This window comes from Pelophylax lessonae, assembly GCF_965119305.1.
Source record: "Pelophylax lessonae genome assembly, chromosome: 1".
In the NCBI taxonomy this organism is placed as follows: Eukaryota; Metazoa; Chordata; class Amphibia; order Anura; family Ranidae; genus Pelophylax; species Pelophylax lessonae.
The window spans coordinates 694957128-694984688 of record NC_138768.1 but is presented as its reverse complement, the minus strand read 5'-3'; the positions used below and the strand labels follow the sequence as shown (position 1 = coordinate 694984688).

The window sequence follows — 27561 nt, the reverse complement described above, 5'->3', positions numbered from 1 at the left end:
TTTATGGTAAGAAAAAAAATCAATTTTTTTTGATTTTATGTAGTGCATCACAAGGGTGCTAACATCTCGGAGTGAAAGGGAATTTGGACATTAGCTGTATGGACACTATATAATTTTTAAAACCTTTTAATATCCCCAGTAATTATATTCGGTCAAAATTACATTAAAAAGCCTTGGTGTTGTCTTTCTCTTTCATCTGCAGAGCTGCTGCACAACCGGAAGCTCCTAATGGCCCCTCATCTCATTATCCGTTACCTGATGGAGATGCAGTGAAGAAGGAATTGAAGAGGCTGGAGACAGTTTCCCGACAAGCGCGCGCAGACCGGTCAGTGATATTAACCACTTGCCGACCGCCTAACGTACTTTTTACTGCGGCAAGTCGGCTCCCTTTGCGCAAAATCACTTACCTGTACCTAATTTTGTGCAAGGCCTCCAGGGGCTGCGATCGTGGTGATTGGCTAGAGGTGTAGCCAATCAGTGGATCTGACGGACCAGATGTCCACAGGTTACCCGCGATCGTTCCTGAGAAACACAGAATGGCGGTCTGCCTATGTAAACAAGGCAGATCGCTATTCTGACCGGGAGGAAGACAGACATCTTGTGTTCCTGCTAAGCAATGTCACTGTCCCACTATAAGTCGCCAATCGCCGCCATTACTAGTTGAAAAAAAAAATAAAAATATCCCATCGTTTGTAGACGTTTTAACTTTTGTGCAAACCAATCAATATATACGCTTATTGCTATTTTTGTGTAGCAGAATGCATATTGGCCTAAATTTATGGAGAAATTCCTTTTTTTTTTTTTTTTTTTTTTTTTGATGTTTTATAGCAGAAAGTAAAACATTTTATTATTATTTTTCCTTAAAATTGTCCATTTTTTGTTTTATAGCGCAACAAATGAATGCCACAGAGGTGATCAAATACCACCAAAAGAAACCTCTATCTATGTGGAAAAAAACAGACATCAATTTTATTTGGGTTTCGCATAGCACGACACAATTGTCAGTTAAAGTAACGCAGTGCCATATCGTAAAAAAAAATGGATTTTTAATTCATACTTACCTGTAAAATCCATTTCTTGAAGTACATCATGGGACACAGAGCCATAAATCATAACATATGGGTTATATAGCCACGTATAGGTGAAAGACACTGGCAACCAATGAGAATTGATGACCCCCTATATAACCCCTCCCATACAGGAAGTACCTCCGTTTTGTAACAAGCAATAAAAGACCCCATAGAAGAGGGGAGGGACCTGTGTGTCCCGTGATGTACTTCAAGAAATGGATTTTACAGGTAAGTATGAATTAAAAATAGATTTTTCTTTTCATACATCACGGGACAAAGAGCCATAAATGATAACATATTGGGCGTCCCAAAGCAATGCATCGGAGGGGAGGGGGGACACCAAAAAATGCTCTGATGACCAGGTCGTGGCCTAAACCATAACATGGCGAATCCAAAAGGAAATCGTAGATTTAGATGCTGCCAACCCCTTTCTGGGGCCTTCTGGCTGCACAAACAAGCTCTCAGTCTTACAAATCTGAGTTGTTTCCTGTAAATAAAATTTAAGTGCACACATTACATCAAGGGAATGCGATAAAAAAGAGGGTAGTATAATGTCCTCATTCAAATGAAAGGCGGACACTACCTTGGGCAAACAATCTGGGTGAGGATGTAAAATCACCCTATCAAAATACATAAATATCAAGAATGTCAAGAATGTCTCTTTACAAGAAAGAGCTGTTAGTTCCGATACCCTTCTAGCCAAAGTTATCGCAATCAAAAAGACCAGTTTCTTGGTCAAAAGAACCAGGGGAACCTGCCCCAGAGGTTCAAAAGGCTGTTTTTTTTGCAAAACGGCCAACACTAAATTCAAGTCCCAAGGACACAGCAGTGGCTTCACTGGTAGAAGCAAACGCAATATTCCCCGGACGATCGCTTCCCATTTGAACCAACAAATGGGAAGCGATCGGTTCCTGGAAAAAGACAGATAAAGCTGAAATCTGCCCCTTAATCATGCTCTGGGCTAATTTCAAATCTACCCCTGCTTGCAGGAAGGATAGAAGTCTCCCGATAATATATGTGCGGGGATGCCATTTCCTGGCTTCACACCAGGCAATGTAGAATTTCCAGACTCTGTAATAAATATTTCTAGAGACTGGCTTCCTGAAGTTTCAGTGTATGAACTGCGGGGCCAGACACACCCTGCTCTTCCAAGATTAAGGTTTCAATAGCCAAGCCGTCAAATTTAGAGACTGTATAGCAGGGTGGAATATCGGACCTTGAGAGAGCATGTCTGGACGCAGTGGGAGGACACAGGGCCTCGTCACTGCCAACCTCTGGATTTGTACATACCAAATCTTCCTCGGCCAAGCCGGAGCTACCAGAATTATTGGTTTCCCCTCCAGCTGGATCCTGCGCAACAAACGCGATATCAGCTGTACCGGAGGAAAGGCATAGATTAGAGAATACTCCTCCCAAGGAGTCACCAAAGCATCCACTCTGACTGTGAGTGGATCCTGGTCCCTGGACACCAATCTCTCCAATTTGCTGTTGAACCTGGATGTCAACAGATCTACGTCTGGGACCCTCCAGCGTAGGCAGATCAATTGAAAAATCTCGGGATGTAAAGACCATTCCCCCCGGAAACATCTGTTGATGGCTCAAGAAATCTGCCTGCCAGTTCTCTATTCCTGGAATGAACACTGCTGCCAGTCATGGCACAAACTTCTCTGCCCAGGACAGGATTATATCTACCTCTTTCTGAGCTGATAGACTCCTTGTGCCTCCTTGATGGTTGACATAAACCATGGTCGTGGCATTATCGGATTGCACCCTGACAGGGTGACCCTAAAGCCCGACTGACTACATGATTCCCAAGACCATTTCCCCTGGACAGTGGCGTCCTCCAGAATCGCTCCCCAGCCGGAGAGACTGGCATCTGTAGTCACCACCTTCCAGGTCACTGGAAGAACGGATTTCCCCTTCTCCAGATTTCTGGTCAACAACCACCAATTCAGACTGTCATACTCTTGGTAGCAGAGAAAAAATGTACAGTGTGAAGGATATTTTGGCTTGGAGCTGACGCCGATCGATCTATTAGTAATAGATCGTCCAGATATCCAATATCGATATCCCTCAGGACCTTAGAACAGCCAATATTGGAGCTAGGATCTTTGTGAACACTCTTGGTGCTGTGGCCAACCCGAAGGGCAGGGCCACAAACTGAAAATGGTTTCCAATTGCAAAAAGAAGGAACCTTTTGATGGATCTGAAATATAGGCACATGCAGGTATGCATCCTTAAAGCCTATAAAATGCTAGAAATTCCTCTCCCTGCAGGGAGTGAACGAATTGATTCCATGCGGAAAGAACGAACTGAAACTGATTCAGCGCCTTGAGATCCAAAATAGGTCTCACATCCCCGTTTGCTTTGGGGATTACGAAAAGGTTTGAGTAAAAACCCTTGAACCTTTCGTTTTCTGGAACTTCGGTTATCACCCTCTGATTTCTCAGTTGTTCCAATGCCTAAAAGAGAGATCTTTCCTTTAGGGGATCAGTTGGTATACTTGACCTCGCAAACCGAGGATGCGGGAACACCTGAAATTCCAGTTTGTATCCCTGTGAAATGGTGGAGACAAAACAGTTGTCTTGAATTAACTCCACCCATGCCCTTGAGAACTGCAGTAGCCTTCGAGTGGCGAGTGGGGGCGCCACTTCACTGAGAGGGCTTAGAGGAAGACTTGGCTGATCTCTGGGCCCAGGGCTTTTTCTGACATTTCCCGAAGGCTTGGGTCCAGATTAGGGATAGACCGATTATCGCCAAGGTCGATTATATCGGTGGCCGATATGCACTTTCCCCGATATATCGGTATCGGCCCCGGAACTGGCTGTTTTTTTTTGCTGATTTATTTTTGTGACGTCCTTCTGCCTTAGGCCGCCTCCCTCCCCTTGGACAGCCTCGTCTGGAGTCGGGACTAGTCTCGCGGGAGTGCTTTACAGCCATACACCCACCCAGAGCAGCCCGGTGCCAGCCAGCCACCCACATCCACAGACCCTGTACCAGCCAGCCAGCCACATCCACAGACCCTGTACCAGCCAGCCACCCACAGCCCCTGTGCCAGCCACCCACACACCCACCAGAAGGTGCCAGCCACCCACAGACAGGGTATCAACACAGCCAGCCACAGGCACTGTACCAGCCAGCCGCTCACAGGCCCTGTGCCAGCCAGCCAGCCACCCACCACAGGGTGCCAGCCAGCCACCCACCACAGGGTGCCAGCCAGCCACCCACCAAAGGGTGCCAGCCACCCACCACAGGGTGCCAGCAAGCCAGCCATTAAGCATTAAACAAAAAATTATCATGTTCCGTACCAGATTTGTGTCAAAAATTGTCTTTATTTTTAAAAACTTTAAATGTACAAAATATCGGCCCATACCGATACGTTGTGACCAAAATATCGGTATCGGCCCTGCATAAACAATATCGGTCTATCCCTAGTCCGGATGCAGACGGTTGAGGCGGTCGCCACTGCCTGGAACTGGAATAACCGGTATTGCGTGAAGGGAGAAAACGCTGCTGCAGGTGTGTGATGGTAGCTTAGAGGTGGAATATCCCATAGAGTGCTAGCCCCGGCCCGCCTCCATGGAAAACTTGTAAGAAAAGAAACGGCCGCACATCCAGGAATTCCAATTGCCTTTTAATTTCCAAAGTGATGACACCAGAGACATCAACATAGGGTCACATGCATATACAAAAGACATATACATAAAATCATTATTTCCTCCATGGAATAGACGATTGCATAAACAAATGCATCCATGTATACATCATGGAAAAACCATCTCCATTATAACGTCTGTATGGACACACGTGTTTTAATAAAATTGTAAAAAACGTGTGGTAAATCAGTGTAAATCATGTATACAGGTACCCACACGCCATAGTGTCCGCTTTTTTACCAATGTGTCCACACAGGAGTACCAAGAGATATCAAAAATATAAATATAATAATCGATGAAGGATCTTTAATCATATAAAAATCCACAGCAGAGGAGGGACCAATGCAGCACATAGTCAGATCATATTGTATATTGTCCATACATGTATGCTCAAACTTTATGCATGTCTATATATGTGTGTGTGATATATATGGCATCCCCCCCCCCCCCCCCCCAAAGATCTTTTGGATATATTTATCTAGATCATCACCAAAAAGGCGTTCTCCCTTAACCAGTAATTTTTTAAATGTGTATTCCGCAGACCATCTCTCTAACCAAAGGATTCTGCGCATATGCACAGTCATCAGAGCAAACCGTGACATTTTGCCTTATGGAGTCCGTAAGAGCATCTACTATAAAAAACAAAGTGCGAAGTAGATCTGACAGATCTTCCACATACTCTCCTTGAGAAGGAACTGTCTTGGATACTCGCTTTATGCGGTCTTTCAAAGACTGACACACTCCTGTGGCTGCTACTGCTGGTTGTACTGCAGAACCTGTAACCGCAAAGGAGGCTTTGAATAAAGATTCCAACTTTATATCCGCTGGATCTTTAAAGACCTGGACGTTATCCACAGGACAGATTCAATTCTTGTTAACCGAAGAAATGGCTGCACCCACAGTGGGAATTTTCCATCTCTTAGAAAACTTATCCTCCATAGGATATAACAATGAAAACGTTTTAGGAGGAACAAACATCCTATCCGGATGATCCCAGTCATTATACACTTCTTACTCCAAGAGTGGATGCATGGGAAATGACCGAAGACTCTGAGGAGGGTGCAATGAGCTTAGGGAAGAAAAATAGGTTTCAGTTGTCTCGAGGGGCAGGAGTTTAAACTCAGCCCGGACCATCTCAGCAAGAGACTGGATAAACAATCTCTGGGATTGAGAGGCTGATAGAGATTCCTCTGACTCCCCGGAAGTGGAACTTTCAGCTTGACCTTCGATAGTGTCACCCTCAGCTACATCTTCCATATCCGCTGCCCAATCCTGAACTGATACATGGGGCAGCTCAGGAGTGGGGGATCTAACCCACTTATTTCCTCACATGTGGTGCTTCAATCATGTCAGCAATCCTACCCTCCAGGCTGGCTGATGCCGATGCCAAATCGTCCTTGGTAATATAGGCTGTGGCAGAAGTACACTCAGTAGCTTCTATGCCTGACAACTGAAATGGCTCCCATTGGCTAATTGCCTCTGGCTTATTAGGAGAAAACATGAAAGCACGACTAGGACCTTCAGGGCCTGATGGTGGCATCAGAGCCCTTTCCAACTGTGCTCCTTCCAGCCCTTTTTCTGGCAGACGTTGCTTTATAGCCAGACAAACTTGAGGTACTACCTTTAACGTGTACTCAAGGTTTGTGCCAAGCTTATACAGCCTAATGCACACAACACTGATAACCTAAGATACAGGACCTATTAGTGCCAGTAACATACCCACAGTGACTCACGCAACCCAGCTGCTGCTGCTCTGTGTCCCCTTTCAGTCTGTGACAGAGGCTAGTGTGTTGGAAGCAGTTCCTTGCAGAACGTGCCCTTTTATGTATGTGCGGCGTGGTGCGTGGCGTGCACGTCAAATTGCGTTAGAACACGCCCACCATGCAGCGTACGCCTGTACTTAAATGTGAAGTTTCCCAAGCGCGAATAGGCGTACGCCATAGACATGCGATCCAGCAGAGGCGAACATGCGAACGCTTATGCGCCAGGGCTAACACAACCAGAAAATGGGGGAGAGAGCAGTTTAGGCTGAATCTTGTTTGTCACAGCTGATACACAGCACAGGGTAAGAAAACAGTGTAACAATATGCTTTAAACATACTTTGCATAAACCTGCTACAATGTAAATACAAGGAGAAATACACTTGGCACAAGTCTCTGTAATCTTATTAAAGGGAACAGTGCATAAAATATTTACAATTTGGCAATGTTTAACCTTTTAAGGTTTTTGTTTGCTGTGTAAATATTTAAAATGGACTCCAGTCCTGCCGCAGGAAACTGCTATGAGCAAGAATCCAATCTTCACTCTTCACGGTGAGCATGGTCTTAAAGACCTTAAAGGACTGGGTCCCCTATATAAAAGGGGCCACGGCCTTGGACCTGTAGAGCACCCTGCATGGAGCGCCTTTGGAATTTGGTATTCCAAGGGTGCGGATCCGAGGGTCCAGCGCCTAAAAAGGACAGCATTACAGGCAAAACTTTGTATCTGCTTCCTGAGGCTCAGGTACCATCTTTATAGTCCATTGACTGTTTTAGATGGATCCGATGGCTAACCCCTTAGATTCAGTGATCTTTCTTTGGGGTATAATAGCATAATCTTCTTTTCTCTGTCGCTCATTGACAGACGCAGTCCTCTTGATTAATATCAAATTGGGTTATACTGCCCTCTACAGGAGTAGGCCCCTGGACAGAAGGAAAACGTTCTGGCCACACCTTAGGGGCAGTCCCAGAGGGTATATCCTCTCTCTCTCTCTCTCTGCTACAGGATGTTAGGTCCTTACTCCTGACTAGACAGAAAAAAACTAAGTTCCTTGCTGGGATCTTTGGTCCTGGCAAGATTTTTTTTTTTAGAAAAATTTTTTTTTAGGCAGCTTTTTTTCTCCAGTTGTTCCTGTGAGATCTTCAAGCAATGATGCTGGAGCTGGGCGACGGGCTGGATGTTGAGATCCAGTGGTCACCCCAGTCAGCCTACGAGCGCGTGCAGGCCCTAGCTCCGCGCTGGGTCGGCCGCGACATAGTCCCACTGGACGGGGACTGACCCTGCGAGTTAAACGTCTCGCCGGGACGCCGACGACCAGTTGGAAACTGAGTCGCGGCGTCCGTATTGGTCGACAGCCCCCCCACCACGGTGGAGAGGGGTTCTGTCAGGAGTTGGCGCCCGCCTGTTCCGGTATGGTGTGTAAGATGTTCCCCCTCTCCCCCTGACAGGTTTGTGGGTGGATGTGGGCCCCTCCTTGGGATGATCGGACCCTCATGATCCTGGGTCCCCCCTCTATCCTATAACAGGTGTCACAGATCCCCCTTTTGAGAGTGATTTGGTGAATAAGAACCAGGAAGCTTGGTTTGGGAGCTGACTATCGGTAGTCACTGTATGAGTGGGCACTGTAAAGGGACCATGACTGAAGTCAGTGGCTGGCATTACTGTTAGGATGGCCATGTAAGAAGGTGATATATCCTACCTTATACATAAGGTTGCAATTGCCTGGACTACCGCCATCCGCCGCAGCCATCCTCCCGCAGGCCGCCATCCTCCCGCAGGCCGCACAGGCCGATGCTTGCATTCCACAAGCCGCCGCCATCCTCCCGCAGGTCGCGCAGGGCTGCCATCTTGGCGTAGCCTCGTGTCTCCGACATGGGGGCGGCCATTTTGGAGATTACCAGCTACCTCGAGGAGTAGCATGGGAGGCACCGGAAGGCGTGTAAAGGGGCGGAGCCGCCTCCTTTACCCGGGAAAACAATCCAAAAGACTTCCTGTCTTTAAGAGACAGCGCTGAGAGCAGGTGGATAGAAGCTTCTGTGCATCAGGTGGTGAGCCCTTGGGGTCTCTCTCTCTCTGTGGGGTCCAAAGCAGGTAACACTGAGGGGCGCTGTTGCGCCGGGGGATTACAAAAAGAAAAAAAAAAAAAGTTTTTTCTTTGCAATTATTTTTTTGTTTGCTGGCAAGTGTCTGGGATTAATCATGGACCCTGCCACACATGTATCCCCACCTGATCCCCTCGAGGTGGCCGCAGGACCCTCCAGTGCCCCACTTGTGATTGATGCATTATCAGCAGTTTTGGAGTCTTTGGTATCCCGGGTGGAGGTAGCCTGTCAGGGACGGGGGTCAAGAAAGCGACCCCCACCTACCCCTATTTCATCTGACACTTCAGATACGGATTCTGAGCTTGTCACTGCAGCTGCAGGTCCCTCTTCTGGGGCTGCTGTCTCTGGTACGGTCTCCTCAGACAGCGAGGAGGACGTTTCTGCCTCCGCCATAGCACAAGAAGAAGCATTGGTGGACGCACTAGTCATGTCTGTCCGAGAAACCTTAAGTCTTGAGGTTACACCGGCAGAGGTAGCTGACACTGAAATTCCCTTTGGGACCAGCAAGCCTACCAAAATGGCAAAGGTTTTTCCCTTGCCCAAATGTTTTGGTAATCTAATTAAAGAAGAATGGGATCGTCCTAAACCAACCCCTGCTATTTCCAAACGCATTTCTAGGCGCTATCCGTTTGAGGAATCCCTCCTTAAAAAATGGACGGTACCACCAGTGGTGGACCCACCGATTTCCAGACTAAACAAAGCCACTGTTATCCCGTTGGAGGATGCTCCGTCCTTTAGGGATACGGTGGATTGAAAAGTGGAAGCGGAATCCCGCTCTATTTTTTCCCTGATAGGGTCAACATTTAGGCCAGTGGTGGCCATTGGTTTAGTCTCACAAACATTGACAGAATGGACCAAATTGTTACGCCGTGACATAAAGGGGAGAAGTATCCCCCCGGCAGTATCAGATTTGCTGGAGCAGATTATACAAGGGCTACAGTTCATCTGTGACGCCGCCCTGGACGCCACTCCCTTGCTAGGACGTGCATCGGTTTCAGCAGTGGTCCTCAGACGCGTGTTGTGGTTAAAGTGCTGGTCGGCGGATTAAGGTTCCAAAAAAGCTTTGGCTAATCTCCCTTTTCAAGGGGATCACCTGTTTGGGGCCACCTTGGATGAGATTATAAAGGATCTCACTGGGGGCAAGAGCACTTTTTTGCCACAGACTGCTAAGGGTAAAGGTCCTCGTAACAGGCGAGGACCTTCCTTTTTCGCTCATAAAAAGTTTGTTCGTTCCGCTGGGGCGGGCGATAAGGCAAAGCCCTCCAAAGCCCCTGCAGGGGGTTTCAAAGGGCGCTGGTCGGGTAAACAAAGATCCGGCTCAGCCAAACCTGAAGATAAGACCAATACAGCCTGAAGGTGCGCCCCCACCCATCTCTGGGGTGGGGGGACGTCTTCACCGGTTTCCGGATCCATGGCTTTCCAGAATCCCGGACAAAGGGGTTCGCGAGGTCATACGGTCGGGATACAAGATCGAGTTTCGATCACTTCTACCGGTGCGATTCTTCCCTTCCAACATTCGACTATCCCCGGATCGCTTAAAAGCTTTGCGGGGGGAAGTAATGGACTTGATGCAACAGGGAGCGGTAGTTCCCGTTCCTTGAGCAGAACGTTTTCTTCACGTTTCCCAAAGATCATTCCTAGTTCCCACCAGGAGCCGGAAGATTCAGTGAACGATTCGGATGTTACTGTCCGTCAACTGGCCTTCCCTTCAGACTTGCATGAGGATCCTGGGACTGATGGTGGCCTTCTTAGAGGCAGTACCGTATGCCCAGTCTCATGCCCACACTCTCGGAAAGGAGATTCTTTTCCAATGGAATCGGAATCCCGATTCTCTGGACAATCGGATCCGGTTGAGCGAGCGGACCAGGGAGTCTCTGGTCTGGTGGCTTCGGTCTCCGATGCTCAGCCAGGGGAAGTAATTTCTTCCGATAGAATCCAGGTTACAGATAAATGTATTGGAACTGAGAGCGATCAGACTTTGATTTACTGGACCGAGCAGCTCCAGGGCAGCCCGGTTCGGATCCAGTCGGACAAGGCCACAACCGAGGCTTATGTCGATCACCAAGGGGGCACCAAGAGTGCCCTGGCGGCCATAGAAGTGGCCAGCATTCTTCATTGGGCGGAACGGTTTGTTCCGGCTCTCTCCGCGGTATTCACTCCGGGGGTGGAAAATCGGCAGGCAGATTACCTCAGCCGTCAGATTCTGGATCAAGGGGTATGGCCTCTTCATCCAGAGGTATTTCACCAGCTGTGCCTTCATTGGGGCACCCCGGAGGGGGATCTGTTGGCAGCTCGGCTCAACAGGTAGGTGCGGAGGTTTGTAGCTCGCTCCAGAGATCCTCGAGCGGACGCAGCAGACGCGCTGGTCGCCCCGTGGGGACAGTATCAGCTACTGTATGTCTTACCTCCTCTCAAGTTGCTGCCGAAACTTTTTCGCAGGATAGAGGTGGAGGGAATTCCAGTTATCTTGGTAGCTCCGGACTGGCCTCGTCGACCCGGGTACACCGACTTGATCAGACTGGTCACGGACGCTCCTTGGAGACTTCCTCTCAGGGGGGATCGGCGGTCTCAGGGACCGATCTTCCATCCTGCTTTACAATCGCTGGCTTTAACGGCCTGGCTATTGAGACTCAGGTGCTGAAGGACAAGGGATTGTCAACTTCAGTTATTCCTACTTTAATTAAAGCAAGGAAAGCGACTTCCAGAAAGGTCTATCATCGCACATGGAGGTCTTATATTGCGTGGTGTGAATCCTTTGGATTTCCTCTACGTACCTATTCGGTGACCAGAATCTTGGCTTTTCTGCAACAGGGGGTTGAGCAGAAGCTGGCCTTGAGTACTGTCAAGGGTCAGGTTTCAGCGTTAGCAATTTTCTTTCAGAAACCTTTGGCTACCCATTCCTTGGTGCGGAATTTCATCCAGGGGGTGCGGCACCTGGCCCCGCCAGTGCGCGCGCCCTTTCCGCCCTGGGATCTTAATCTGGTCTTGTTGGTTCTTCAGAAACCTCCCTTTGAAAATATCAGGGAGATTCCCTTGCTTACATTATCCCAGAAGGTGGCCTTCTTGGTGGCCATTACTTCTGCACGCAGGGTGTCAGAACTGGCCGCATTATCCTGTCGTTCCCCATATCTGGTGGTTCATAGGGATAAGGTGGTTCTTCGTCCGAATCCATCCTTTCTTCCTAAGGTGGTTTCAGAGTTTCATCTGAATGAAGATATTGTGCTACCTGCCTTGTGTCCTAAGCCCAGTCATCCTCAGGAGTTTGCGTTACATTCCTTGGATGTGGTTCGGGCAATCAGGGTATACCTGAAAACTACGGACTCGTTTCGTAGAACGGATTCACTTTTTGTGATCACGGATGGCCCCAAAAAGGGGTTGCCTGCATCTGCCGCGACTATCTCCAAATGGATCAGACAGACGGTGGTACAGGCTTATTCTATTAAGGGTCGGAATCCTCCGTTCCCTGTTAAGGCGCACTCCACTCGGGCGCTCAGTGCTTCCTGGGCCTTCCGCCATCAGGCGTCAGTGGTCCAGGTTTGCAAGGGGTCTACCTGGTCGTCGGTTCATACCTTTACAAAATTTTATAAAGTTGATGTGATGGCATCGTCGGATGCCTCTTTTGGCCGCAAGGTTCTGCAGGCCGCAATTTGAGGAGACCGTTGGTCTACCTCGAGGGTTTTTTTCTGTTGGGTTTTCAGTTGAGTCTCATCCTTTTGTCTGATGAGCCTTTAAAACTTCTAGTTGGCACCGGTTGGGCCTTCTAGATTGGATTTTGATTTCTGTTATCCCACCCCTCATTTGTGGCACTGCTTTGGGACGTCCCAATTTGATATTAATCAAGAGGACTGCGTCTGTCAATGAGCGACCGAGAAAAATTGATTTTTGTAAAATCTTACCGTAAAATCCTTTTCTCTTAAGCTTATTGACAGACACAGTACCCGCCCCTCTACTTTTGAGTTGGATTGGGATAAATTCTCTGACACTGCTTTGTGACATAACTAACATCCTGTAGCAGAGAGAGGATATACCCTCTGGGACTGCCCCTAAGGTGTGGCCAGAACGTTTTCCTTCTGCCTAGTGTCCTACTCCTGTAGAGGGCAGTATAACCCAATTTTATATTAATCAAGAGGACTGCGTCTGTCAATGAGCTTAAGAGAAAAGGATTTTACGGTAAGATTTTACAAAAATTCATTTTCTTCTTCTTTGAAAGATAACAAACATGTGGAGCACCTCTCCACAGCGACCTTCATCTTTTAGACACTGGTGAAAAAACTGAGGTACTTCCTGTATGGGAGGGGTTATATATGGGGTCATCAGTTCTGATTTGTTGTCGGTGTCCTTCACCTATAGGTGGCTATATAACCCATATATGATTTATGGCTCATATTCATGTACATGACTGTACACAGCTATGCGTGAAGGGTAATTTTTTTTTTTTTTGGACGTATAACATGACTCCGTGCCGTTTCAGATTAAAAACTGCAACAACACTTTATTTTATGAAAGGTCAATAATTGTTTAAGGCAGATCATAGATTATTGCAGGAAAGAAAATCGCTTTCCAGGGGCATCAATCCTGGGGAGCTGCTGTGTTCTCCCGGCGGTGGGGGCGAGGGAAGCTGTCCCCGCTGGGAGACCACCATGAATATTTCTAGTGGCTATAGCCTCTGGCAATAATCGCATTCTAGAAAGCTGACATGCTGGTTGTACCCAAGTCGATTGATTGATTTACTTGGATACAATCAGCCTGCCCCCATAGATGGATAGAATCTCAGCCCTGCTGAACTGGCAGAGATTCAAACCATTTTGGCTGGCTTAAGGCATATGGAGTGAGGAGAAAAAAGGCAAGGCATGTTTAACAACTCTTTCTTAGATTGTCACTGCAGTGCAGAACTTATTCAGGATAAAAATGCTTTCACAATGCTTGTTAGCATTTTTTAGCAAGAAAACACAAGCTTTAGGATCAAACATGGCTGTTGGCTGCATTTTTATACGTTTACCGGCTTTCGAGCAAAAACTCCTCTCAAAACCCACTAGTTCAGTTTTTTTTTTTTCCAGCCAGAAATTGCTGAGAACAGCCTATATGTGCATGGATATGCAGAATAACATGCCGAGGAGTTTACTGGCTGTAGAAAAATATGCCGGAAGCGAAAAACAGCAGCTGTAAAAATGTCCAGTGTGCATGAGGCCTTCAAAGCCAAAGATCAAAAAAAAAAAAAAAAATGTGATCTTTTTCTTAAAAAAAAAATAAATAAAAAATAAATATTGTGAGCCTGGACTGATATTGACGTCATGACATCACTCCAGTCCTCCAAGGCCATGGGAGGAGCCAGCCAGACTGTGGAATGGTTTCTTGGGTGAACCGGTGGAAACAGCCCAAGAAACACCGGCAGGGGAGGAGGGGGGGTACGTTCCCTTCCCGCCGCATCGGAAACCTTTCCAGTGGCTCAAGAGCCACTCTGAATGGTTTCATAAAAAGACTCAGCCGCCGGCTGCAAAAAAACTTAACTGGGGTTATGACTGATTTCTTTAGCCATAATCCCAGTAAACCACTTTCAAACCGTAACGTATATACATATTGCGGTCGGCAAGTGGTTAAAAAAGGCTGTTAATAGAGCCCAGTATCTTATACTGAAATTTACACACACAAGTGAATTAGTTTGATCAGTGACTTTTCCCCTTCCCTTTTGTAAGGCCTATACAAAGCTTCAGGGAGCGTGTGACTGAAAGGGAACAGCTTCTGCCATGCTGTTTTGAAGAAAACCCACGGTATACTAAATACATTACAGAAAAAAAGAAATTGGTTTTAAAATATCAGATTAACCATGATTTGATTTGGATTTCTCTTCTGTTCATCTACTTTCTATTTTGTTGATAAAAATAAACTATTAAAGCTTCTATTTCGGAAAGAATTCTTCATTTACATAATTTTTGCACAGTACTGTACATAATCTGCTTTTAGTGCCTCTTTCATGACAGGCATAGAATTATTGAAGCTAAAAGAAATTATGTTCCGGAAACTTATTTATATATAACAAAATCTTTTTTATCTAATGATTAATTCTAAAATCAGTGATTTCTGAACGTGGTCCTTTATATTTACAGTATCTCACAAAAGTGGGTACACCCCTCACATTTTTGTAAATATTTTATTATAGCTTTTCTTTTACACTGAAGAAATGACACTTTGCTACAATGTAAAATAGTAAGTATACAGCTTGTATAACAGTGTAATTTTGCTGTCCCCTCAAAATAACTCAACACACAGCCATTAATGGCTAAACCACTGGCAACAAAAGGGAATACACTCCTAAGTAAAATGTTCAATTGGGCCCAATTAGCCATTTTCCCTCCCCAGTTTCATGTGATCGTTAGTGTTACAACGTCTCAGGTGTGAATGGGGAGCAGGTGTGTTAAATTTGGTGTTATAGCTCGCACACTCTCATAAGGGTCACTGGAAGTTCAACATGCACCTCATGGCAAAGAACCCTCTGAGGATCTGAAAAAAAGAATTGTTGCTCTACATAAAGATGGCCTAGGCTATAAGAAGGTTGCCAAGACCCTGAAACTGAGCTGCAGCACGGTGGCCAAGACCATACAGCAGTTAAATAGGACAGGTTCCACTCAGAACAGGCCTCGCCATGATCGACCAAGAAGTTGAGTGCATGTCCTCCGCATCATATCCAGAGGTTGTCTTTAAGAAATGGACACATGAGTGCTGCCAACATTGCTGCTGAGTTTGAAGGGGCGGGGGGTCAGCCTGTCAGTGCTCAGACCATACGCCACACACTGCATTACATTGGTCTGCATGGCTGTCGTCCCAGAAGGAAGCCTCTTCTGAAGATGATGCACAAGAAAGCCCGCAAACAGTTTGCTGAAGACAAGCAGACTAAGGGCATGGATTACTGGAACCATGTCCTGTGGTCTGATGAGACCAAGATAAACAAACCTATAGTTTGTTCAGATGGTGTCAAGCGTGTGTGGAGGCAACCAGGTGAGAAGTACAAAGACAAGTGTGCCTTGCCTACAATCAAGCATTGCGGTGGAAGTGTCATGGTCTGGGGCTGCATGAGTGCTGCCGGCACTGGGGAGCTACAGTTCATTGAGGGAACCATGAATGCCAACATGTACTGTGACATCCTGAAGCAGAGCATGATCCCCTCACTTCGGAAACTGGACCGCAGGGCAGTATTCTAAAATAACGACCCCAAACACCTCCAAGATGACCACTGCCTTGCTAAAGAAGCTCAGGGTAAAGGTGGCCAAGCATGTCTCCAGACCTAAACCCTATTGGCCAAGCATGTCTCCAGACCTAAACCCTTTTGAGCATCTGTGAAGCATCCTCAAACAGAAGGTGGGGGAGCGCAAGGTCTCTAAAATCCACCATCTCCGTGATGTCATCCTGGAGGAGTGGAAAAGGACTCCAGTGGCAACCTGTGAAGCTCTGGGGAACTCCATGCCTAAGAGGGTTAAGGCAGTGCTGGAAAATAATGGTGGCCACACAAAATATTGACACTTTGGGCCCAATTTGGACATTGACACTTAAGGGGTGTACTCACTTTTGTTGCCAGCGGTTTAGACATTAATGGTTGTGTGTTGAGTTATTTTAAGGGGACAGCAAATTTACACTGTTATACAAGCTGTACACTCTACTTTACATTGTAGCAAAGTGTCATTTCTTCAGTGTTGTCGTATAAAAAGATATGATAAAATATTTCCTAAAATGTGAGGGGTATTCTCACTTTTCTGAGATACTGTATGTTTCAATCCTTTTTATTAAATTTTTTATGCTCCAAGTGGGAAACAAAATTTAACAGAACAATCTCGTAAGTAGCACTACACATGCCATTTAATAGGTATAAAGATAAACCATATTACCGGAGCTGAACTGTTCAGTGAACCCACACTTCAGAGGCAAGTAAAAAAAGGGAAAAACGAAAGTATTGATAAATATAAGTCCATTAGCATGATAGAAAATAGTCCAATCCCTGTTAAAAAAAAAAAAAAAAAAAAAAGCAGCTTATTGGTACCCAAGAAAAAAAAAACAATTTGGGAAATCCGATGCCAGTGTGCACCTGCTAATGTATGCGATAAGCTCACATATAGTGCCTGTAGCACCATTATTACACAATATCTTCTACAGTACTAGAACTTATTCCCAACAAAACCATAAACATATCCTTTTTATATTTCTTATGTTGTGTTTGCATACGATTAAATCTTTCTGGCCAATGCTATTTAGGCAGATTCTACAGTAACTTTTTGAGTTTTTATTTATTTAAGAATAGTTGCTTCTGTTTTAAACGAACGTTAGGCATGTGATCTGAGTACTTTATTATTGTGTGCTTTAGACATCGAGGACATGTGGCCGCTGAAAGAGCAAGACAGGTTGAGGAATTCTGGCAGAGGAAGCAGGAAGCCATGCAAAACAAAGCACGGGCTGAGGGTCATATGGTATGGAATTTTGGTTTGTGCATTATGGTGATATGTTCTTTAAAAAAATGGAAATGGGGTGTCCTAAAGAGGTTTTTTCTGGAGAATGGCTTTCCATTTTAATCATATAATTATTTGACCATTGATTTTTTAGTAATAGTCGAATGAAAAATACTGCAGCAAAATTGTTTAAAGAACAGCTTAACTTTTATTGAAGTTGTTCCCTACTCCTTCCCATCGCCTGCCTCAGTGTAAACCATATTTAGTTACCTTCGGCCTTACACTGGAGATCTTCAGTGTGCGGTCCTACCTGGAACTGTGCAGCCTTTGCATGGAAAATGACCTGGCTGAGTCCAGGTCAGGCACCATTTATTCCTATGGCAGTGCCATATTATGGTGGCCTTGGCCATCCAGGAGAGTATGACTCCAGCTATAGGAAAGAATTGGGTAAGTGGCTTTCAGAAGGCAGCTGGGAAAATTTTCATGTAAAATCTGATTAACCATAAATACCTCCAAAGTGGGCATTATGGTACAACTTCACTGACGTGAAAAGTCTCTGTATTGGCAAGAAAGAGGTGTGTAGATTCAAGTTTATTAATACCCATAACTTTGTTTGAAGAAACTGTAGAACCCCTATTGGGTTTTACTGCTTCTATTTAGAGAGATTTATGCTCCCTTTCTGTGCTGGGGATAACCTTATAGCAGAAAGGAAGTGAGAGAAAACATTTGCAACAGGAAAACAGGCCATGATAAAAAGTTGATATGCCCTGGCCTTTAAAAAGAGAAGCTTTTCACTTCTGTTTGTGTTCCGGGGCTTTGTTAGAGCGATTTGCCCTTACCTTCTGTTTTGGGGAATGCCAGACAGGTAGTGAGGGAAAATCTGCAACAGAAACAGATAATGAAAAGCTGACAGAGGTTCTTCATTCCCCCAATTCATAAAAAAAAAAAAAAAAATTCTGTCTGTATTGCTGTCTAGGAGACTGCCTATTTACCAGATGGGAAATTAAGGTGTATCTCCCACTGAGCAGTGAAATCTGACAGGAGTTTTATTTCAACTCCATTCAAAACTAAATAAAAAGGTTTTGGGTATGGATACCTATCAACTACCACATTATTATCAGATTCAGGGCCAGTTCACATCAGGAACACATACTGTACGTTACCATGTGGTGCGTTTTGACCGCCCATACATATGAATGATAAACAAGCAAAAAATTGGGGGAGCAGACCCTGAACATGTATATCTAAAGCCGGTGCAGCTATGGACCAAGCAACATGTATATTAAAAAAGAATAGCGCAACCATGCGAAAGAAATGACTATCAAATATGGAGACCATCCATAAATAAAAATGGGGATTTAGTTCCACCATATAGCCATATCGTGCTCAAGCCCACCACTACGTCAAAGTACCCCATTATCGGTGGGTCCTACACTATCCATAAAAAAGGGGTGAATCCAGCCTCTCTTACCCTTGGAGACAATGCTCCTTGCTGGGAAGGTGTGCTAATGCACTGCAGGGGACTCCTCCTATATCTACTTGATAGAGGACACCAATAGAGTACAGGTGTGTGTGGGGGATGGGATGCTCAACCTCATAAGTCTGGTCAGACCGAATACATAATAAACAAGCAAAAAATTGGGGGAGCAGACCCTGAACATGTATATCTAAAGCCGGTGCAGCTATGGACCAAGCAACATGTATATTAAAAAAGAATAGTGCAACCATGCGAAAGAAATGACTATCAAATATGGAGACCATCCAGAAATAAAAATGGGGATTTAGTTCCACCATATGGCCATATCGTGCTCAAGCCCACCACTACGTCAAAGTACCCCATTACCGGTGGGTCCTACACTATCCATAAAAAAGGGGTGAATCCAGCCTCCAGCCTAGTGGTGGGCTTGAGCACGATATGGCCATATGGTGGAACTAAATCCCCATTTTTATTTATGGATGGTCTCCATATTTGATAGTCATTTCTTTCGCATGGTTGCGCTATTCTTTTTTAATATACATGTTGCTTGGTCCATAGCTGCACCGGCTTTAGATATACATGTTCAGGGTCTGCTCCCCCAATTTTTTGCTTGTTTATTATGTATTCGGTCTGACCAGACTTATGAGGTTGAGCATCCCATCCCCCACACACACCTGTACTCTATTGGTGTCCTCTATCAAGTAGATATAGGAGGAGTCCCCTGCAGTGCATTAGCACACCTTCCCAGCAAGGAGCATTGTCTCCAAGGGTAAGAGAGGCTGGATTCACCCCTTTTTTATGGATAGTGTAGGACCCACCGATAATGGGGTACTTTGACGTAGTGGTGGGCTTGAGCACGATATGGCCATATGGTGGAACTAAATCCCCATTTTTATTTATGGATGGTCTCCATATTTGATAGTCATTTCTTTCGCATGGTTGCGCTATTCTTTTTTAACTTACATATGAATGGCCTGCAAAACTCACTGGACTGTACTTTTTAAAACCCACTACACCAAACCACATGGTACTGCGGTAGCATGCAATTTGGTTCCTGCAAACACACTTAATTCCGATCTGCTTTTGGTGTGCCGTTACCATTGGCACACACATGCAGTTTACAAGGGCAGCGCACAGAATGCCCTTTTCCTGCACTGTGTTTTGGTGTGAACCTACCTTTTTATCTTTGTACAATTGTCTGTGGATTGATTGGTCATTTATTAATGGGTATTATGGTTGTACTATTCACACAGCACATTGCCTTCCTAAAACAGTGCTTATACAGGGTGTTTTTTTAACTTGATATAAGCTGAGCCCTTCTTGAAGTAATGGAGCGTCATAAAAGCGGTGTGGGTCGTGGTGGCCCAAAGTCATCTGGTGAGTGGCCCCCTTATCTGAGCACAAACGAGGAGCACTTTTTAAGAATACAGTGCACTTGTATGCACGTGGTGTTTTGAAGAAATGCTATTATGGACAGTTTTTGAGTGTATTTGAACAATAGAATGTTTTTGATAAAGAAACAGCATTGTTTTGGTTTTATTTGCATTTGTAGGGTTTAATATGGGTACACATTGACATTTTAAGGTAGCGCTTTAAATATAATTTATTCACATTTTTTGGCACATACCAAAATTGATGTCAGCTGCAATATAAGTTAACTGGTTAGCTTTATAGAAGGCGCCATTTTCACTAATATTTTGCAGATGAAGGGTGGACACCATTACTAGATTTGTACCAGTTTATTTATGCCGTATACAATGCATGCGAAAAGTATTCACAGCGCTTCACTTTTTGCACATTTTGTTATTTTACAGCCTTATTCCAATATGGATTAAATGTAATTATTTTCCACAAAATTCTATAAACAATACCCCATAATGACAACGTGAAAAGTTTTTTTGAAATCTTTGCAAGTTTATTAAAAATAAAAAATGAAAAAAATCACCTGTACATAAGTATTCACAGCCTTTGCCATGACACTCAAAATTGAGCTAAGGTGCATCCTGTTTCCAGTGATCATCTTTGAGATGTTTCTACTACTTGATTGGCGTCCACCCGTGGTAAATTCAGTTAATTGTACATGTTTTGAAAGGCACACACCTGTCTATAGAAGGTCCCACAGTTAACAGTGCATGTCCTAGCATATACCAAGCCATGAAGTCCACGGAATTGTCTGTAGACCTTTAACCACTTTACCACTAGAGCATTTTGCTGTCTTACGTCTGGGCCACTTTTTGCGATTCGGCGCTGTGCGAATTTAACTGACAATTGCGCGGTCATGCGACACCGTACCCAAACGAAATTTACGTCCTTTTTTTCCCACAAACAGAGCTTTCTTTTGGTGGTGTTTGATCACCTGTGCGATTTTTACTTTTTGCGCTATAAACAAAAAAAGAGCGTTTATTTTGAAAAAATAACAATATTTTTAACATTTTTTTTATATGAAATTCCTCCCAAAAAAGATGTAAAAACCATTTTTTTTGTTTAAATTTTTGGCCAATTTGTTTTCTGCTACCCATGTTTGGTAAAAAAAAATTGCAATAAGGGTATTTTGATTGGTTTGCGCAAAAGTTATTGCGTTTACTAACTAAGGGAAAGATTTATGTCATTTTTGGTGTTTTTTTTTTTTTTTTTTTTTAACGAGTAATGGCGGCGATCTGCGTTTTTTTTTTTTTTGCGGGACTGCGACATTGCGGCGGACAGATCGGACCCTTGACTGACATTTTTGACACTTTTGGGGGTACCAGTGACATTACTGCAGTAATCAGTGCTATAAATATGCACTGTTACTGTAAAAATGACACTGGCAGGGAAGGGGTTAATTTTATTGGAGAGGGAGGGGTTAATGTATGCCTGGTGCTTACTAACGTGTGGGGGGGGGAGGTGACTGAGTGAGCCAGGGACAGATCGGATGTTCAGCTATGCTGAACACTCCGATCTGTCACTCCCTGTCACTTAGGAGATCCGCCCGCTCTGTTTACACAGGCGGGCGGATCTCCAAACTGGATTCCCCGACGATCGGGGCAGAGCAGCGGCGATCGCCGCCGCTCCTCCCCTGGCCCGACTCCCGCTGTGAATGAAAACAGCGGGAGCGCGCCTCCGGTGGTGCACGAGCGCCGCCTACAGGGGAGGAGTCTGGCGACGTAGGTCTACGTCGTCAGACCTACAAGAGCCACTTTGCCGCAGTAGTACTACGGTACTCAGCGGTAAAGTGGTTAAGACTGGATTGCATCGAGGCACAAATCTGGGGAAGGGTACAGAAACATTTCTGCAGCATTCAAGGTCCCAAAGAGCACAGTTGCCTCAGTTTTTCATAAATTGAAGTTTGGAGCCAAAAGGACTCTTCCTAGAGTGGGCCTCCCGGCCAAATTGAGCAAACTGGGGAGAAGGGTCTTAGTCCGGTAGGTGACCAAGAACCCGATGGTCACTCTGACAGAGCTCCAGCGTTTCTCTGTGGAGAGAGGAAAACCTTCTGCAGCACTCTACCAATCAGGCCTGTATGATAGTGGTTAGACCAAAGCCACTTCTCAGTAAAAGGAACATGACAGCCTGCCTGGAGTTTGCCAAAAAGCACCCGAAGGACTCTTGACTATGAGAAAGAAAATTCTTTGGTCTGATGAAACCAAGATTGAACTCTTTGGCCTGAATGGCAAGCATCATGTCTGGAGGAAATCCGGCACCGTTCATCACCTGGCCAATGCCATCCCTACAGTGAATCATGGTGGTGGCAGCATCATGCTGTGGGGATGTTTTTTAGTGGTATGAACTGGAAGATTGGTCAGAATCGAGGGAAAGATGATTTCAGCAATATACACAGACATCCTTGACGAAAATGTGCTCTAGAGCGCTCTGGACTTCAGACGGGGCGAAGGTTCATCTTCCAACAGGACACCGACCCTAAGCACACAGCCAAGATAACAAAGGACTGGCTAAAGGACAACTCTGTGAATGTCCTTGAGTGGCCCAGCCAGAGGCCAGGCTTGAACCCGATTTTGAACATCTCTGGAAAGATTTGAAAATGGCTGTTCACTGATTCCCCCCCCTAATTCAACATGATGGAGCTTGAGAGGTCCTATAAAGAAGAATGGGAGAAACTGACCAAAAATTGGTGTGCCAAGCTTGTAGCACCATACTTAAAAAGATTTGAGACTGTATTTGGTGCCAAAGGTGCTTCAACAAAGTATTCAGCAAAGGCTTCTTTTCTTTTTTTCCTTAATAAATTTGCAAAGATTTCAAACAAACTTCTTATATGTTGCCATTATGGGGTATTGTTTGTAGAATTTTAAGGAAAACAATGAATTTAATCAATTTTGGAATAAGGCTGTAACATAACAAAATGTGGAATAAGTTAAGCGCTGTGAATACTTCCTGGATGCACTGTATACTCAGGCCACATTTCTCTTTGGCAAAACTGAGATGCTTCTATTTTTACACGTCAGGGTTTACATGAAATAACTTTTTGGATTGAATGCAAAATGTCCGCTCAGGGGTCGGCACATCATAGTTACTACTTTTCTTTATTTTACTTTTCTCCTAAAAGTGTTTAGCTTAAGCTCTTTTATGTCTTTAGTGTATAAGGAGATGAGGGTAATTACTGTAGTTTCATATTTGTCTTGAAATATTTTTGCAGTACATGTGCTTCTATAAAAGCGAGTTTACCTGCATCTGTGTTCCGAACTAGTTGAAAAGCTGTTTTATTTAAAGTATAGCATAACTTTTGATTTCCTGCACGAGCAATCAGGCTGCCCAAGATAAGCCTTCATAAATGCCTCCTTTCAGTAAAATATCTGGCTCCACATAGTAAAATTTTATTACACTCTGCATGAGTGGGACTAGTCAGCATTTAGCTAGGACCTTCCTGATGTACTTAAGGCGACCCAGTGTAAGATAATAACATCTGTACCCTCTAGTGTTTCCTTTGTGAAAACTAAAAAAGTGCATACAGGTATAGATCGCAGCATATATTGGAATGTGTTGTTTAGAATGTTACCTTGCTTTTTCTGTCTGGGCCTCAAGCATTAAAAGCGTCAAAGTATTTTCTACTGCTTTTTGCTGTAGAATTGGCTGCCCATATTAGAGTGCCCAAAAATCATCTAGGAAGGCCTTGCGTCATGCTCACAAATACATGTGCGAAATGCCACACACGGCTCCATAAACCTAAGTGTCAGTCTGAGCCTTTTGCTTTTGATCTCGGCCTCATCTATTTCCACCAGTAGTTTAGATTTTATTTTAACCTGTAATATAAATCCTTCATACATTTTGTCAGGTGATATTTTTTGCATTTTTGTAGTAAATATTTAAAATCTTTTTATAATAAACTAAGTGTTAAGCATCATAGGTGGATTTTGTAATAATGTCACAGAGCATTATGGGCATGTTAAATAACGACACAACAAGCTGTATACTTTCAGAATGTAATTTAAAAAAATGATATAGCCCCATCTGAACAGAGCTGTCAGAAAAAAGGGGAAGAGTAGTCAACCTAAAACACTACTTGTTGACTGGAAATGTAAATATGAAATATGCATGTCCAGCATTTCCTACCGATTACCCATTTAAGACCTTACATTTGTATACCGCCTTGGACGAGAGTAGTTTTTTTACATTTCTGCAATGGGCCTGTTTATTCAGCAATAACTTTGTCAGTAATTTTGAAGAAAATGTAACACGTGCTATTTTTTTTGGGGTAGATAAGATTTTTTTTTTTTTGTGGTTGGATGTTTTTACAAAACTGTTTCTTTTTCTTAATCAGTCAATAGACGAAAGCAACCAAGCAAAAACCCCAAAAAAAAACAAAATGATCATACGGTACAGAACACCGGTTCAGAGCCTAGACCAGTGTTTCTCAACCTTATTTCAGTCATGGCACCCTTTGAAGTGAAAGCGGATCACTATTTTAAACTAGGATGCCTCGTGACTTTGCATACTTTGAGTCCTCAGAGCCCCCCTTTCACATCAGAAAGCTTCTCCTACAATCAAGGTGGAGGGCGTTCTGGTGGTTGCACCAAACTGGCCCAGGAAGATGCGGTACTCAGACTCCTGGCCGATTCTCTATTGAGCCCAATGGACAGTCCAGATCCTCTGTCCCAAGGACCACTGCGCTATCCTGCTTCTTGGTCACTGGTTTTGATGGCTTGGCTATTTAAAAGCCCAGATCCTGAGGCACCAGGACCTATTGGATTATGTCATGTCTATGCTACTGAAGGCTAGGAAGTCGACTTCTTGCAAAGGCTTTTATACCTTGTAAGGTTTCTGTGCATGGGTAGGAAAGTCCATCCTAGTAAGTACTACATGGGACAAATCCTTTCCTTTTTCCTGTCTGGCCTGGAGCAATATTTGGCCTTCAGCATTATCCAGGGGTTTTTCAAAAATTTTTGCGAAGTGTCACTCACATTGTCTATTGTCATCAATCTCAGACCTCACTCACAAGGTTGCATTCTTCATTGTTACCTCCTCTGTGAGGTGGGTTTCTGAGTTGATGGCCTTGTTTTGTAAAGAACCCTCCCTAGTGTTACACAGGGATAAGATGGTCCTTCCCAAGGTGGTTTCCTTTTCTATCCAAGGTGGATTAGGCAAGTCCTCATTTGGGAGCCCTGTAGTTTAAAGGATAGGGTTCTGGCCTTCCCTATAAAGGTTTTCAGGCTCAGGCATCAGTTTCCCAGATTTGCAAGGCTGCCAGTTGGGCTTATGTTCACATGTTGAAGTTTTACCAGTTGGATGGTAATGCCTCTTCAAGCTACTATCAAGCCCTTCTTTGAACTGTTTTTCCACAATTCTGTTGCCATTCATTTGCTGTGTTTCCCACCCCTCAACTGGACTGCATTTGGGCACCCCGTGATCAAGGCTCTGATCCTGTGTCCTGTACTGTATGATTCTGAAAGTTTATCATATACCTGTAAAATCCGTTACTTGTAGTACAGTATAGGAAATGCATCCCTTCCCCCTCTGTTCTTTGTGACGAACATGCAGCTGCTGGGCTGGTGGCTTTAACTTTAAAAAGATAAGCTTTTCATGTCTGTCTTTTGGGTTTTTGTTAGAGATTTGCCCTTACTTTATGTTTTGGGGAACACCAGACAGGTAATGAGGGAACATTTGAAACAGATAAAACCGACAACAATGAAAAGCTGACAGAGGTTCTTCATTGCCCAAATTAATTAAAAAAAAAAAAAAAAATACTTCTGTCTCTGTTGCTTTTCAGGAGTCAATCTATTTACCAGACAAGGAATGAAGGTTTATCTCCCACTAAGCCTCTTATTGTGTAAGCCATACATTTTGTGTATGGATACCCATTAACTACCACAGTATTATCAGATTTGAGATTTTTGGCCAGTTCACACCAGAAACGTGTGTGCCCATGTGGTGCATTTTTATAGTCCATACATATAAATGGCCTGCAAAACGTACTTGGCCGTATTTTTAAAAACACACTGCACCAAACCACATGATACTGCGGTAGCATGCGATTTGGTTCCTGCAAAAAAACTGTGATTGCAATCTGCGTTTGGGGTGCATCACTGTTTTCATTGGCATCTGCATGCAGTTCGCAATGGCAGCGCATTCACCTGAGGTGCGGGAAACAGGCATGAAACGCTCCTTTCCTGCACCGTGTTTTGGTGTGAACCTGCCTTTTATCTTTATACAGTTGTCTGTACATTGATTGGCTGTTTATTAATGGACAATAGGGTTTTACTATTCACACAGCACATTGCCTTCTTAAAATGGTGCATATACAGGGTGATTTTTTTTAACTGAAAATGAAGGGTGAACATCATTACTAGCTTTGTACCAGTTGGTTTATGCAGTATATCCTAATGCCACATTTCTCTTTGGAGATGCTTACAAATTTACATTTAAGGGTTTACATGAAATAACGTTGGATTAAATGCAAAATATCAGCTTAGCACAGCAGAATTACTCCTTTTTCTTTATTTTACTTTTTTCCTAAAAGTGTTTAGCTTGAGCTCTTTTATGTCTTTAGTGTATAAGGAGATGAGAGTAATTAGTGTAGTGTGACCGGTGGGCTTTAACGCCAAGTGGCCACATATGTGTCTATATGAAACCGCTTTCTGTGCTGAGCGTGTGCTCCTAGCACAGTAACTGGCATGTCATGGGATACTTCCAATGCATGCTTACAATCCGAAGCTTCTGATCACATGATCACTGTGACAGCCAATCAATGTGGTCATATGATGGAATTCCTGCCTCTGCCTCACTATATTTCGATTCTTAAGGACAGTAAAAGCATTACCAAGCACAATTGGAAAAAAATGTAAATGGTTAGAAAAATAACCTGGAAAAAAAATCAGCAGGAAAATGGGGGAGAAAGAGGAGTTAATTTTAAAGTGAATTGTTCAAGGCCCAAGCGGTACTAATACACAAAGATTTAGCAGAATGTGAAGTAAGAGAATCTCTAAAAAAAATAAATAAATAAATAAATATATATATATATATATATATATATACACACCCCAAAGGCTTTTTCTAAAAATGTGGATGTTTGTGCAAATAAACTATCATGGACAGTAGTCCAATTGTTCTTGTTGCAAGTGCACTAAAATTGCTACAATCACCCAAGGCACCCAGACAGGGAATGCCTGGTATCAGTGAGTTGGCCAACTCCCCGAATTGCATTGTGAAAAACTGTAGAATAACAAACCTGTTGTAGCAAAGCAGGAAGCCGAACCTGTGTATATAATGAGCATATATGGTTGCCACCATGAGTGTGTATCTATAACTACAAGATAACATTTGCTGCCGGTGAAAGTGCTTGCTTCTGTCAGAGGGGAGAAGGAAGAAAGATGATGTGGAGTCAGAGAGGTCCGAGTTCAATGAAGAGAATTATAAAGTATTGAATGGCCATCTAGAGGTAGTGGCAAATAGATTAGAAGAGGAAAAAGAGAAGAGCAAGAGAACATGCCTGGTAGGATGGGGGATGTGAGTGCGGCACACCCCTGGGGTTGAGACAGAGGGTGTAGCGCCCACAGAAGCACTGGTTTCTGGCAGGGTCCTGATGGTAGACAGGCAGTCTCTAGCAGAGTGCTGGGCAGGAATGCACCGGACAGTCC

At 44.3% G+C, this 27561-nt stretch overlaps 1 protein-coding gene across 5 annotated transcripts in view; it reads left to right on the top strand.

The window, feature by feature from the left end:
• Positions 1 to 27561, top strand: part of NEK1 (NIMA related kinase 1) — a 334451-nt gene that overhangs the window by 126512 nt on the left and 180378 nt on the right. For all 5 annotated transcript variants that reach the window (XM_082243984.1, XM_082243982.1, XM_082243981.1 and 2 more), the window contains 2 exons: positions 203 to 325; positions 16938 to 17040. In XM_082243984.1, the coding sequence (XP_082100110.1) occupies positions 203 to 325; positions 16938 to 17040 (226 nt within the window). The remainder of the gene's footprint in view (positions 1 to 202; positions 326 to 16937; positions 17041 to 27561) is intronic.